Source organism: Sarcophilus harrisii, chromosome 5 (genome assembly GCF_902635505.1).
Source record: "Sarcophilus harrisii chromosome 5, mSarHar1.11, whole genome shotgun sequence".
Lineage (NCBI taxonomy): Eukaryota > Metazoa > Chordata > Mammalia > Dasyuromorphia > Dasyuridae > Sarcophilus > Sarcophilus harrisii.
The window spans coordinates 256654324-256671107 of record NC_045430.1 but is presented as its reverse complement, the minus strand read 5'-3'; the positions used below and the strand labels follow the sequence as shown (position 1 = coordinate 256671107).

General features: G+C 32.2%; 1 protein-coding gene across 1 annotated transcript in view; it reads right to left on the bottom strand.

Annotated features, from left to right (window-relative positions):
* KCNH8 (potassium voltage-gated channel subfamily H member 8) overlaps positions 1-16784 on the bottom strand; it is a 381840-nt gene that overhangs the window by 221846 nt on the left and 143210 nt on the right. The window contains exon 3 of the mRNA XM_003772021.2: positions 16277-16408. Coding sequence (XP_003772069.1) covers positions 16277-16408 — 132 coding nt within the window. The remainder of the gene's footprint in view (positions 1-16276; positions 16409-16784) is intronic.

Genomic DNA, 16784 nt, shown 5'->3' with positions numbered 1-16784 from the left:
GTGAAACATTGGGATTATTCTGATGTGTACTTCTCTTATTAACAACTTGGAAAACTATTTCATATGGTTGTTAATCATTTTCAATTCTTTTTTGAAAACTATTTACATTTTTGATTACTTCTTTATAAGAGAATGGATTTTATTAGCTATCTATATATCTTGAAGATTAAATCCATCCCAGAAAATATTAAAATCTTTACCCAAGGTGATAATTTCTTGTCTCATCATGGTTTAACTTCTTCATGTAAATCCTATTCATTTGTATAATTGAAATGGTGTCTTTAATTATTTATAATTAATTCTATCATATGTTTGGTTAGGTTTCTATCCTTACCAATAACTGAAAATGGCTTATGATTTACTCTTTTTAATATTATAATCTTAAAGATATAGGTCACATGTCCTTTTTGAATTTATATTGTAGAATATGGCATGAGATATTAGTCTATCTATAATTTCTTTAAGACCCTTTTTAATTTCCCCAAACAATTCTTGTCAAATATGTACTTCTTTCATAGGTGATTTATATTTTAGGAATTGTTAAACACTGGATTTTTGAGTTTAATTACTTCTGATTCTTCCTTGCTGAATCTGTTCCATTGATGTACTTTTAAAAATTAACTATTAATAAATTATTTGGATAAATACTGCTTTAAAATATAGCTTGAAGTCTGGAAATGCTATTCCCTTTTACTTTGATTTACCTTTTTTCATGATTTCTCTTGATAGCCTCAATCCTTTAACCTTCTAAAGGCATATTGTTATTATTTTCTCTAACTTTTAAGTCATCCTTTTGGTAACTCATTGATATAGTTGGTTTACTAAATATGAATGAACTTTGCTAGTACTGCCATTTTTATCTTCAGCATGAGTTAATATAATCACTGAATCTTCTTCTAGCATTTCATATTGTTCTTTATAAATGTAGATCTTGGATGTGCTTTCACAGATTGGCTTCTAGATATTTTATGCTTTGTGTGTTATATTGAAAGGATCTGCCTTTTTTGTTATTCTCTGTTTTGCTTTTCATTTCTATGTAGAAATGCTATTGATTTTTGCGTGACTATTTTGTAGTCTAGAACTTTACTGAAACAATTGTCACTATGATTATTATTATTACTTTTTCTGATTCCCTAAAATTTCTAACCAGACTACCATGCCATTTGCAGAATTTTTTTCTTTGCTTTTAATTTTATTCTTTTGTCATTGCTATTACTAGCATTCCTAGAAGTGTATGAAAGGACAATGAGGAAAGAGCATATCTTTGCTTTGCTAATGTGTTTTTTGCGAAATCTTTTCATTGCATATAAAGCTATCTTTTGTTTTCAAATAGATCCTTTTATTTTGTCTTTTGTAAAAACGTACTAAATATAGTCCTAAATATATATTTTAGAAGCTCATTTTTAATATAATTCATTGTAGCAATTATTTTCTTATTATTGAATTATTCTTCCCCTCTTTGCATAAATTAAAATCATCATATTAAATTATTTGGGGGACAAATTCCTATAATATTTTAGCTAGTAGATTATGTGAATGTTTTGAATAGATAATAATGATAATTAACATACAGTATTCTTCTTCATACCTTACTAGTGTGGAGATTAGAATTATATTTGTTTCAAAGAATTTGGTAGAATATTTTATTTAATTTGGATGATTTGTTCTTCTAATATCAGTAATAATTATTCTTTAAAAGATTCTCCTGAAAATTCATCTGGTCAAGATTTTTTAAAAATTAGAATTATTTTGATATCCTAAGATTAGATTATTTAAAATCTCTATATATAATTCTGTGAATTTAGATAATTTTTTGAATTTTTTTTGAATTCTCAGTTTGGGTGGCAAATGGTTGTCTAATCATTGTTTTTATTTCTTTGGATTTGTTGTAATTTTGCCTAGTTATTTTGATTTTCCTCAACCTAAATTTTACAAATTTTGTTAATGTTATGATGAACCAGCATTTACATTTATCACTTTTATAGCCTTTTTTTCCAATTATGTTATTTCTCTGATTTTTCAATTTTTTCTTTTCAGATAAGTCAGATTTCCTTCTTGTCCTTATTGTTAATGGTATCTTCAGTTCATTGGTCCTTTCTTTTTTTCCTTCTCTTACATTTATATTTTAGGGACACTGCTTTTATGCTTGGGACTATTTTTAGCTACATCCGAAATTTTTAGTATCCTTGTCTTTCAAATAACTTTCCCCACTTTTTGACCCACTCATTATTTAGGATTTTATTATTTGCTCCTCTAAAAATCTATGTTTTCTGCTATTGCTCCCTCACAGTTTATTACCAATTTGAGGTGCTTTGGTCTGGAAAGCATTTGATGAACATTTTTGCTTTTATGTTTATTTGCAACTTATCTGTTTTTTATTATATTGTTTGGTTTTTTGTAAAGAGTCATGTGCTGCTAAGAACATGTATATTCTCTTAATTGCATATTAATTCTTATTTTTCTTATTTCTCTATTTTCTTATTCCCTATAATTGTCTATATATCTCTATTAATTGTCTCATTCTTAAGGCAGCAGAAATCATTTACCTTTAAATTCTTAAACATTGTCATAAATTTAATATTTTTCATTCTATTATGACACTATTTCAAGAGTTCGAAATGTTTCAAAGCTTCATCTAATCAGTACAATGTCATACTGAAATGTGAACATATGGATGTTCTCACCATCCTTAAGAAATCTCTTTTCAACTTCATTTCTGTATTATATATCATCCTAGACAATGACTAAAACTTTCAGTAAACATGTTTTATCAGATTCTAAGATAGCAATCTCAAACGTTTCAATAACTAAAGGACTGTCACTTTAATATGACTAGTCTACTAATGTTGATATGTGATAGTAAGCATGAATACATTGATATCTGAAGAACTGAAAATGAAAGCAATGGAGAGCTATATGGTGGGTGTGAGTGGCTGCAACGAATAATAAAAAGAACTTACAAAAATGGATTCTAAATATGTCATCAGGGAAGTGCAGCACTGAAAAAAATAAATGGGATTAGCATTTGACAATTGATAAGAGGTAGCTCAAGTGCTGTTCTAGTGTTCTTATGACATCTAGAAAAAGTGAGGATAGCTCCTAGTGTATTAGATGGATCCCCAATGGCAAACTTATAAGAGGAAATGGACAAGAGTTACACAGGATAGTATGGACAGGTTTGGATGAATTGCTCTATTGCTGGAATGGATATCCAAACCAGTGAGATGATAGGTAGATTTCAGTGTTTTGAGTATTTTACTAGTGACACATACAGTTATACTGCCACCATCTTTCTCACGTTTTGACTTCTCCAGTTCATCATCACAATCTCATTCTTTTTGATCATACTTCTGGCATTTCTTAATGATCACATCACTTTCCCCTTTCTTATATATCTTAATCTTTCCAGTGTCCGATCTTAAACCAAGATATCATTAGCAAAGACTTGATTTCCCATTCCACTGAGTTGGACATGATGCTATGGTCTGTGGGGAGACCAACAAGGACTTGATTTCCCCCATTCCACTGAGTTGGACACGATGCTATGGTCTATGGGGAGACCTCTTACTCCAGGTTCCATTAAAAGGCCAGCTTCCTCATTTATACTGATGAATTAAAAAAACTGAAAAACTTTTGTATCTGATGGGGTTTGGTAAAATATCCACTATTTTGTTTCTTGACATCCTTCCCTAACAGTTTTCTGTTTGATCAGCTTTTCTGTATATAATTGTATATAATTTGTATATAATTGTATATAATATACAAAATATAATTTTGTATATAATTACTCTCTCTTTTATTACACCTCATTTTCTACCTGATGTATTCAAATTGTTGCTAGATTTTCTTAACTCAAAAGCTTTTATTTGTATGCCATTTCTCTAAACCCTTCAAAAAGTCATTTTATTCCTTTACATACCCAAACAAAGAATGTGTCATCTCTTTTTACCTTTGTAACCATGTTCATCAAATTTCAATGTATTGATTGAACCAACTTGGCTATTAAGGCAATTTACTAATAATATGAATATGAAAAACATTCTTTAATGTTTATTGACCATTTCTAGTGCTAAGCCAATATCAAAAGTAGATGCTAAAAGCTATTACCTATGTGGAAGAATTCTCTTAAAAATGACATATTGAGGATGTTAAATATTGAAATGGACGCCAATGAAGTATTTATTCTCTCAATTATATGAATAACAATTCACTCATAATTCACTATTAGATGACTCTTTTCCATAAATTTCCATATATTTACTATAGATGCCCACTCAGCAGACTCAAGGCCTTCTTCAATTTATCTTGCCACTGAAAGATAACAGTACAGTATATATAGTTCTTTCCATCTGTCTTGTACACTTTGTTAATATTTTGTTTGGTGATATCCTTTACATCACTTCTTTAATGAATGAATGACATAGATGTTAAGCCATAAAAAATAGAAGAAGTAGTGATCACAGAAAAAGAACCAGGAGAAAGTTATTCTTTGAAAACCCAAAGAATAGAAAGTATTCAGGGTGGTGAATAATGTTAAGATATACAGATATCAAATTTATGAGGAATAAGGGAAGACAGTTGGAAAAAGTAGGAAGCACTATAGTCTTCAAAGAATAGCCATAACCCAGAGGCCAATGAAAAGGCACATGGTGGGTGTGAATAGATTTCCTTACATCCATTGTTGTTGTTGTTGTTTAGTCATTCAGCTGTTTCTCACTCTCCATTATCTCATGGACCATTGCTTACTAGATTCTCCTATCTTCCCCTATCTCTAAGTCTGCCCAAGTTCATGTTCATTGTTTTTATGATATTATCTATCCATCTTCTGCTGTCTCCTTTTCCTTTCAGTCTTTCTCAATATCCAGATCTTTTCCAATAAGTTCTATCTTTTCATTATGTGGCCAAAGTATTTAAGCTTAAGTTTCAATATCTGACCTTTCAGTGAAGAATTTGGATTAATTTCTTTAAGTATCAACTGATTGATCTCCTTGTTTTCCAATCTAGTCTCAAAAGTCTTTTCTAGCCCCACAATTAAAGAGCCTCAATTTTGTAGCACTCAGATTTCTTTATATCTCAGTTCTCACAATCCTACATTGGTACTGGGAAAAGCATTACTTTGGCTATATGGACATTTATCAGCAATGTGATATCTTTGCATTTTTTATGCTTTCCAGATCTGCCCTAGTATTCCTTACAAGGAGCAAGCATTTCTTTTATTTCATGGCTACAGTCACCATCTGCAGTGATCGTTGAGTCCAAGAGTGTAAAATGTGACACTGCTTTACATTTCTTCTCCTTTTATTTGCCAGGAAGTAATGAGACCGACTTCTAAGAGCTGAGTTTTTTCATGTTAAGCTTCAAGCTGAATTTATTCTTTCTTCTTTCTTCCTTATCAAGAAATTGCATTCATTACAAATGGGAAATTCCCTAACTATCTCTCCTGGTTCAGAACTGGCTTAATATTTTATAGATAGTCCTTAAGACATGACCAAATCTCCTCGGGCAATCTTAATAGCTTTCCTATTCAGTGTCTCCTCAAGTTTATCCAATGACTCATCAGAGATCTCTAACTTGATTGGTCAAGCATTTGTTTACACTCAATTGGGATGTCTTTGATTTGATTCAATTGAAGTGCATTCTTACCTACTAGAGTGTAATATTTTATCATGTATTTTATAAGGAGTGTGGTAATTTGATTAATTTATTCAAACAACCTCTATACTCCCAATAATAAAGGAAATCATGAAAAAAAATAGATGACAAATACCCTGGTCGTATGGCAATAAGAAATATAAAATGGATCACCTATATGATTATCTAGATGATTTCATCAAAATAAAGTGATGATATGAAGAAAAAGTAAGGGAGACCTTATGAATTTCAGGTGACTTTTTTGTGGCAAACTAATTAGAAGATATGAAGAAGTGTGACATGAAATGGATAGGCATGTAAAGTTGTGACATCACTTAATATACATTTAGATATCACAGATTATTTTGAATAATTTAGATTTAATAGGAATTCTAAGCAAGTAATATGCCAAAAATGATCCATTGAAGCAAAAATATTTATGTTTTCCAATATAGTTGTAAGAGCTCAGGTTTAAGTTACAGTGAAAATGGGTCTCCAACCTCATGCTAGTAACAGACTGAAATATAGCAGGACAGTAAAATAAGTGTTACATTGCTTTTGTCTTGAGCAAAACAGAAGAAACACAACAAGAAATCTATTAGAAGCACAAGATCTATCAGTTTGGGGAATTTTGTTTGAATTATTTGGAAAGGCAGAGAAAATTAGAATGCTAGAATATTACTCATCTTTTAGTAGATAGATTTCCTATATTTCTCGTTAAATGTGATCAATAATATATCAGCACAATATATTGGTAGGTTTTCAAGGACATGAGAGGATAGAGATAAAGCTGAATTTGATGATGTTATTTAGGGGTATAATGGGACCCAACCCTTCAATCCCCAAACGTTGAAGACTCCCTTTCATCCTTTAAAAGACAGTTAAAAATACAAAAGAGGCTAGATTTAACACTTAACATCTTATTGACAGTACGCCTATTTTTACCTACTGATAATTATCATTCCACCACAGAGTGGAATATTTCCACACAGAAGCATCAGTAAAAACAATACAAATATCTGATAATAGAGACTCTATTTGAAATAGCCAAATCCTGTCTTTCTTCATCTCCAAGAAATTTCTGTCACAAGACTTTAAAGTACCATCACTGTTACCATTAATGATCGTTTCATTTGTGCCTAAATTCTGAAGTTGAGTTTAAATAATCTACTTGTTTTTTGAAAATGTAATTAAAGTTTCTTTCTACTGGAACAACTTGTGTTGTTATTCATATATTTGACAAAAGATTCTTGCAAATCATCCATTTAAACCTAAATCTGGGATACCCACAACAACAAAATCAACTAAACTGGGCTAAGTGCCCAGATACTAGTCATGTGCCATTATACTCATATGGAGTGAGTGAAAAACAAAACAGCAACTGATAAAATTCGGGGGATGAGGAGGGGAATGGGAAAAGTGAGAAATTGAGCTGAGTACAGAAGCTTGGCAAAATTTTGAAGGGAAGACAAAACTTAAATATGATGTAAAAGGAGCTCTTTAACCAGATATTTATTGAGTGTCTGCTGTGGGGAAGTTTCCTTGTTCCTCCAAATCTCAGTTTCCTTATTTGTAAAAAAGTTAAATAACTAAATATTTCTGGATCTAACATCCTATGATTACAGGTATGGACCAGTGGGAAACACTCTATCTGAAGCAAAAAGATTAAGGTTCATATCACTGCTCTTATACTCTTATTACTAGAATGCTTTTGACTGAATCACAATTTCTCTGGGTCTCATATATTAAATTCATGTATTTCATAAGGGAGTTAGAATACTTGGAGGTTAAAATTTTTTCAAGGTATACATCTATGATTTTTTTTGACTCTATGACTCTAGGAATGCATATAACTATATTTATATCATCTATATCTATAAAAGATAGAGTAGAAAGCACACATTTAAGTACCTTTAAAGTATTCATAATCTGAAGATAAAGGACAAAATTTGAATATATAAATAAAAATATAAGAAAAATGGTTGTTCAATATTAAAAATGTCACAAAATCCTATACACAATAAGGCTATTCTAATTTGAATGAAGAAATGGTCACTCTGGATTTGATCACATGAAAGCTTAAATAAAGTACTCCAGTTGACATGAGAAAAACACAAATTTGAAAAAAAGTGATGTATGAGATTTTTATAGGATGAGAAAGAGACACACACACACACATAGAAAAGGAGATAAAGAGAGGGGAGAGGGAGACAGAGAGAAGGATTGGGGGGAGAGGGAGACAGAGAGAAGGATTGGGAAGAGAGAGAGAGAGAGAGAGAGAGAGAGAGAGAGAGAGAGAGAGACAGACAAAGAAATGGAAGGGATATTGGAGTTCCTTGTGTTTAACTCCTTCCTTTTACAGAGGATTGAAGAGATTAAGTGAAATGCGGAAGGTCCCTCAGATTATAGGACGTAACAGATGTTCAATTTTAACCCAGATCCTCAGCCTCCAAAACCAAAGCTGTTCTCATTGTATCATGCTGCTTTTTTAATATGTTAAATAGAGACTGTTTAGACCAACTCAACTGTACCTAAAGAGTTCAGGAAGGAGAATGGATGGAGACCAAACTGAAAAGTCATATGAAGCCAGTCTGTGGATAAACCAGGGAATTTGGACTCTCTGCTATAAAAAGTGGGAGACAAAGGTTTTTGAGAAAAATGACACATGGTCCTAAATACTAGGAAGGTCCTAAAATATTAGGAACATCAATTTAATAGTGGCATATAAGATAAATAAGTAGCAAGGTAGTGTAGGGATAGAATGCTTGGCCCTGTAGTAGAGAAGATTCATCTTCCTGAGTTCTAATCTGGCCTCAAACACCCCAGGCAAGTCACTTAACTTTATATTCCTTAGTTTCCTCATCTATAAAATAAACTGGAGAAAGAAATGCAAAGGACCCCAGTATGCTTGCCAAGAAAATCCTGAATAAGAAGAGCTGTATAGGACTGAAATGATTGAACAATAACAATATATGTTAGATTAGATGAGACTCTTAGAATGGAACCTCAGTCCTCCCTAATTGAGCATAAATACTGAAACAAGTTCCTACTTCTAGATGCCAAATAATTAGCAATCCAGCTTCTACCTGAACATGCTCAATGAGGTGAACTATTCTATAAACTAAGGGATACCATTCCACTTTTGGGAAACTCCATGTGTTTATAAATTTTCCCTTTTGTTGAATCTAAATTGCCCTTCTACTCATTATTCTTAGGTTTTTTTTTTGGGGGGGCACAAATATAAGCAGTCCCTTTTCCACATAATAACATTTCAATGAGTTGAACAAAGTCATTATGTCTCCTGTATATCCTCTTTTCCAAGATAAACCTTCTTGATTTCTTCAGCTGACTCAGATGGCAGAGAGTCAAGGCTCTTCATGTGGGTTGTTCATTGCTGGATGTTCTCCAGCTTATCAATCTCCTTTCTAAATACTGACACTGAGAACTGAACACAATACTCTGGATTAGTCCTTACCAGAAAAGCATACAGGACAATGTCTTCCCTATTCTTGCAAATTAATGCTTCTCTTAAAAATGCCAAGTTTGCATTAATTTTTTTTTAAATTTTACTTTATAAAATAAAAAAGCATTTTCATATCATAGCATAAGAAAAAAAGATGACTGTACACGAAACTGCAAATATACTATATATTCCTTTCAAATATACAATATTGACTTGTAAATATAATTTTTTTTCTTTCCCACTTCCTGTCCTAGAGTTGGCTACCATTAAGCACAAATGTGTTTGTATGTGGATGTGTGTTTGTGTGTGTGTGTATGTGTAGATGTGTATAAATTAGCTTCTAAATTATCCTGCATATTAAGACTACAATCCACTAAATTCTGAAAATCTTTTCCATTCAATACACTGTCCAATCACACCTTCTGTATTTTTTACTCATGAATTCCATTTCTTAAATTCGTTAAATTTCATTCCATCAGTCAGCCGAATGCTCTAACCCATCAAGCAAGTATTTTTCTTAGATCCTGAATGTAATTCATTGTATTAACTATACTTCCTTGATTTATAGCAATTATATATTTTATAAACATGTCATTGAAAAAAAAAAGTTGAATAACATATGGCCAAACATTCAGATTTCTGGGTCACTCAGTAAAACCTCCTTCTAACTTTACATTGAACCATTAATAAGTATTGTTTGAATCCAGCTATTCAGCTAATCCTAAATCCATCTAATTGTACCAGAAGCTAAAATCCCTTTCTAGCTTTTCCACAATAATTGTAGAAAATGCTGAGATAATTCATCAATGACTTGCTAAAACTAAATAAAATATATTTATGGTATTCCCCTGAGCTAGTGGCTAAGTAATTCTCTGAAGAAAAGATAAAATGTTATGCAGGTATGACTTATTTTTAATAAACACAGTCTAGTTAATAATAATAGTATTAATGATGATCATGATGATTATAAGGGGATTTATATAATGCTTTAAAATTTGGAAATTGTTTTACAAATATCATCATATTTTATTCTTCCCATATCCCTGGGAAATAAACTATCATTTTACTCATTTTATAGATGAAAAAAAATCTGAGGCAGCACAATTAATAAGCATTTAAGCCTGAATTTGAATTTAGATCTTTCTAACTCCAACTTAGGTGATCTATCCACTAAGGTATCTAGTTCCCCCGTAGATGACAACTAGGATGGAATGGGAATCCAGTTGAAGGTTCCCGTGCCTATCAAGGTATTCACTTCATTAACCATGTTATATTATATACATGTATATTACATACACATGTACACATTACATATACATATATATTACATGCATATACATATATATATATATATATATATATATATATATATATATATACATATAACCATGTATAATTGTGACGAACACTAGAAGAGATTCTGAATTTAGGAATGAACCAGTGTGGTGGTGGTAGAGATGAAAAAAAGACTTGCCAGAAGCAAGAGATATTTTTTTAAGAATGAAAAAGACTAAATGAACAATTGGAAGTAAAAGATAAGAAGTAGGATGGGAAAGGAGTCAAAGATTACAGGATTAAAGTTTGGATCTATTTTGAATGTGAGAATGAGGATACAACAGAAACAAATCAAGAGGAGGAGCTGGATTTTTGATTGACATAGGTGTCAGAGTTGACTCAGCTTTAAGTCTAGACAACAATTTCAGAGGCTCTGGAGAAGAAGTCAACAAAGTACAATATAACCAATAACATATATTACCAACTTGATGTGTCTAATCTTTGATCTATTAAATTAGAGAATAATTCAAAAGGATTTGCTTTCAGAATTATATGTAGGGTGTAATGTAAATAATAAAAAATAAATAAATTGAAAACATTTGGTTTAAATGTGATAAATCCAAGAAAATTAATTACTTGAAGAAAGTCTGCCTTTTTGACATTTTCAGCTTGGAAAACTGGAAAAAGAGCTTGATATAAATTAGCTTTAGAAATCATACAGCATACCATAATAAACTGACATGAAAATGTGGTCTGTAAATAAAAGGTCATATTTTTTAAAGTGTAAGAATTGGAAATGCAAATTGTTCATATAAAAATTAAAAAGGTGAGCTAACAACACTTGGAGAGATAAAGGTAATTATTGCAGCTATTTTGCCCAATTAGACCACAAAACAGAGGAAATAGATGAGTACTTATAAAATATAAAAACCCAGATTAACATAATAAAACATAAGACATTTAAATAACTCAATGTTAAAAATAATTTGAATAACTCCCAAATGAACTCCCAAAGGGAAAACAAAACAAAACTCTAGAACCAAAAGAATTTACAAGTGAATTCTATTAAAAATTCAAAGCACAATTGATTCTAATATTGCATAAAGTCTTTGCAAAAATAAAAAAGGCACATTTCTAATAGCTTCTATTATACAAAAAGGCTTTGACATCCCAACCAGGGAGTGACAAAGTAAAGAAAAAAGAGATACCTTTCAAAATTATGGCATAGGGAAGAATTGTTACTCAAACCAGGAATAAAAGGAATTATAAAAGACAAAAGAAATAATTTTGATGATAGAAAACTTAAAAGCTTTTCCATGAACATAGTCATTAGAAATGTTTAAGTACAAAATATTTGTATCAAATATCACTGATTAAAAAAATCTGATGTCACAGATGCATAAATATTGTGATATATGTGAACATGTGCATATATGAACACAAATATATATATGCAATACATGTATTTGCATGTGTATATATATTTAAATAAATATAAAATTGACATGCTAACAACACTCAAAACATCTGAAGTGCCATGTTAGTGGTGGTAGTTGTGAATAAATAATTTTTAAAAAGCAGCCTTCTTTGTTCCTTTCTGGTCTCATTGCTGTATTGGAGATTTCTTGTGAACAATCTGCTCTGTTTTGATTATTTTCACCTTATGTTAGATCTTACTTGGATGCACTGTGGATTCATTAAAGTCAAAATAAGGTATATAAACAAATATCTGCAAGAATATACACATGCAGATTTCATAAATTCACAACAATAAAAAGTGGGGCCTCAGAAGGAATAATTTCAGAGCAATGAAAAGATTGAGAGTTTCAAGGAAGACAGCAAGTTAAACTTCTTAACAATAAGAAGTACACAAAAGTAGGACAGGTTGACCTCCATGGAGGTCTTAAGTGAAAGGTAAATGGCCATTTGTAGAAGAGAGGACACTTTTCATGTATTAGTCAGATCCAGTGGTCTCAGATGGTCTGTGATGCTCTAAAACTCTATGACTACATAAGGTCAGCTTGGTTTGGTGACTAAAGAAGGAGTTACAAAGCTAGGAAGACTTGACTTCAATTCCAGCTTCTTGGCTTTGTGATTCTCAATACCCCAAGAAACTCTCTAAGACCATAAATTCCAGATAAGTTGCCAAAATACATTTGGCAGAATTTTCCTTAATCTCAGTTTCTTTAAATCACTTAGCATATATACGGTACTTGAAAATTTTCAGTGTGGATACTATTTTTATCTCCAGTTTTAAGGTGAGAAAACTGAGGCACAGAGAGTTGAAGTGAGTTGCCCAGCTTTTCATAGCTAGGGAACATTTGAAGAGGATCGGAACTAAGGTCTTGATGAATATACTGGACATTTATCTGCTTGTAAAAAAACAAATGCCTATTTGGCTCTTTTCAATAATAAGGTGATTCAAGGCAATTCCAGTAAACTTGTGCTGTGGAAAGTATATTTGCATTCAGAGAGAGAACTGAATGTGGATCAAAGCATAGTATTTTCGCCTTTTGTTGTTGTTGTTTTCTTGCTTGTTTTTTTCCCCTGTGGTTTTTCCCTTTTGATATGATTTTTCTTATATAGCATGATGAATATGGAAATATGTTTAGAAGAATTGCACATGTTTAACCTATATTGGTTTGCTTGCTAACTAAAGGAAGAGAAAATAGGGGAAAGGAGGGAGAAAAATTTGGAACACAAGGTTTTGCAAAGATGAATGCTGAAAATTATCTTTGCACATATTTGAAAAAAATAAAAAAAACTATAAGTAAAAATAAAAAAAATCACAGTGCATAAAGTACCAGATCTGATATCAGGAAGATTCATCTTTCTCAGTTCAAGTCACTTCTCCTGTTTGCCTCAGTTTTTTCATCTGTAAAATGATCTGGAGAAGAAAATGACAAACCACTCCAGTATTTTTGCTAGGAAATCCCAAATGGGATGAAGAGTCAGACATGACAAAGAATGCTTACTCAAATCATATCACAGCGTCAGCCTCTATCCTTAGCTTCTCAGTATAGTTTCTATTTTTTTTTTTACTTTAAAAAAGCTACAGAGAGGGTGACTACACTATATTAAATAAACCTCTCCTTGAAGTCAAAGGCTCAGATCTCTCTTTAGAAGTGTAAAATAAATATTCTTCTCCAAAGTCAGAATATATGTTCAAAGTTTCTAAACCCCCCCCCATGTCAAAATACGTTCTTGTAAATATCCAGCCCTCTTCTGAAGAACATCCCCTTTGACATATCAGCTGAACTTCACAAGGCTTGCACATAGTGGTTTGTAATTGCCTTGAGCAGCTAATCCACCAAGCATTCTTTCTGTGAAACAGGTCAATGATACTATTCTAGCAATCTGTTGAAAAAGAAAAGCCCCCAAAGCAGATAGTGTGAGAAAATAGGTAAGTGTTTTATATGTCTAACTAGTCCTTTCTCACCTATTGTCTTTCCAAATTCCTCATTTATAAAAATGGAGGAGGATGGCAGAAAGACAGCCCATCAGGCATTTCTAAATATATCCTCCTTCATTTGTCTAAAGAGCTCTTGTCTCCTAGGACACATAATGGTTGTTCAATTGCTTTTAATGGAGGTTTGGGGGATGGAGTGATGCTCAGTACCACACAATACAGAACAGATCTCCATCCCATAGAGAGAGTGCTGGATTTGGAGTGTGGGCACTTGGATACAAATTCCTGATTCTTACTACCTGAATGATGTTGGGAAGATCAATTAACCTTTCTGAGACTCTGTCAAAACAAAGTCAAGAAGCATTTAAGAAGTACATACTATGTAATACCAGGCATTATGCTAAGCAGTGAGGATACAAAGAAAGACAAAGCAAATTTTTGTTCCTGTTCTGAATTAGCTCACAGTCTAATAATGAAGGCACCATGAAACAACAATGTATAAACAAGATATATAGAGAATAAATTGGACAGAATCTCAGAATACTAAGGAGGTCTGGGGAGGGCTTCTTGGAGAAGGCAAAACTTGAAGGAAGCCAGTGAAACCAGGAGGTACAAATAATAGGGAGAGAATTCCAACCATGGAGAACAGTCAATGAAAATGTTAGAATTGAGAGATGGGGAGTATCTTGTGAGAAACAGAAGGAGGTCAGTGTTATTGGATGTCAAATTATGTGTAAAGGAATAAGATATAAGATGACTGGAAAGGTAAAAAGGAGTGAGGTTATGAAGGGCTTTGTAAACCAAACAGACAATTTTATATTTGATGTTGGAGTCACTAGGGCATCTTTGGAGTTTACTGAATTGGGTTGGGGAGACAACATGGTTATACCTTCCTTTGAATAAAACACTTTGATTTTCTCATTATGTAAGATGATGGGGAAGAAGTTAGACTGGAAACCCTCTAAAATCTCTTCCAGTACCACATTTATGAAGATGAGAACATCAGAAATACATCCCCCTACAAAATCGCATGTGCCTTTAAGAATATTTTCCAAGAATTAGCTAAGCTTCAGGAAAGACAAAGAAATGAATGTATAATAACTGAATAGCTTTTTGGGGGGAAGAAGAGTTTCAATCACAGATAATACACAAGACAAATATATTTTACCTTCCCCTGAGCTACTGGTTAAGTAATTCTCTGAAGAAAAGATAAAATGTTAGGCAGTTATGACATTTTTAATAAACACATTCTAGTTAATAATAGTATTAATGATGATCATGATGATTATAATGGGATTTATATAATGCTTTAAAATTTAGAAATTGTTTTACAAATATCATCTCGGTTTATTCTTCCCATATCCCTGGGAAATAAGCTATCATTTCCCTCATTTTATAGATAAAAAATCTGAGACAGCACAATTAATAAGCATTTAAGGCTGAATTTGAATTTAGATCTTTCTAACTCCAAATTAGGTGATCTATCTACTGAGGCATCTAGTTCCCCCTGTACATGACAACTGGTATAGAAAGGGAACCCAGTTGGCGGTTCCTGTGCCTATCAAGGTATTTGATTCATTAGTCATGTATAATTGTGACAAACTGGGGGTGGGGAAAGTAGAATCTTTGATAGGTCAATCACTGGCCCATTCAAGGTCCCTTTTGGAAATCTCTTCCCTGTCATGGGATTTACTAGGATGCCTGAACAGAACACAAACTTTTAGCTTTAGAAAGATGCATCATCAGCATTTGTTAAAGGCAAATTTCTTGGCTGGTAGCAAAACCAGTGATCTGCTTATTGAGCTAAAGAAAATGATGACATAAGGGAAAACTTACAAAGCCTGGGACAGAATCTCAGTGAAAACTGTTAAAAGTTTTTCCCAATGGTCCCAAATTATTACAAATGCCAATACAGTATCTCTTCCCAATTACTTCCAATGGCAGAAGAAACAAATCTCCATTACAGTGAATAGGCTGCTTCCTTGGTCTCTCTTAAATTTCAATATCTCTTTAAATTGGATCTATTTCTCTGATGAAATAAAAGCAGTTCTCTTAAAGTGAGTTTTCATTTAGAATACTTTAAAGGGAGCCCACAGAGTGTTATTTTATTTCTCTTGTTTCCTATAAACAGAAGGTATAAACAAAGGTATTTGTCCTTTGTTCTGGAAGAGGACAATGACATCAGGGAGATGATGCCATGACATACATTGGTCTCAAATCCCAGCTCTGTCCCTTACCACCTATATGTGATCTTGGACAAGTCACTTCAAAATCCTCTTCTCATTTAGAAAGGAAGGGTATGGAGCAGACGGTCTCTATAGTACCTTCTAACTCTAAACTGATAGTACTATCCCATAATTCACTGATTATGAGCAGACTGAATACTCACAGTCAACAATCGTACATATTTATCATTGATGCACTAAAATTATATTCCCCATAGTAAACAGTCTTAAAATGCATTCCATCTGTTAATGTTTTCCAAAAACCGTACAAACCTTCCTTTTTGTCTTCTGGAGTCAGCTTCACTTTTGTGTCTGTTATATCCTTGAAGGAGGCCAGGAAAAGTACTACATCTCCTTTCTCATTTTTGATAGGGACAATGTCTAAGAGGCACCAAAATGAAGACCCTGCAAAAGAAAAAAAATCATTTAATTTAATGTTAGCTTCTCTCTCTCTCTCTCTCTCTCTCTCTCTCTCTCTCTCTCTCTCTCTTTCTCTCTCTTTTTAAGGAAAAAATAAAAACAAGGCATAAGAACCGTCTTTAACTGATATAACTCTAAAGAGGAAAAAAACTATTTTAAAAATAAAGCATCAAGATCAATAGAAATTTATTTCATTCAAATCACCAACTGCATAATCAATTAGAATACTACCTTTGGAAATCAGTCATAGAAATACAGCATTTATCTTCATCATTCTTGCTTTTTTCAGTCTCATTCATTTATTTTTTTTTAATTTCTGCTTGATATTGGGACACTATTTTAAGAAACTATCTTATACTGA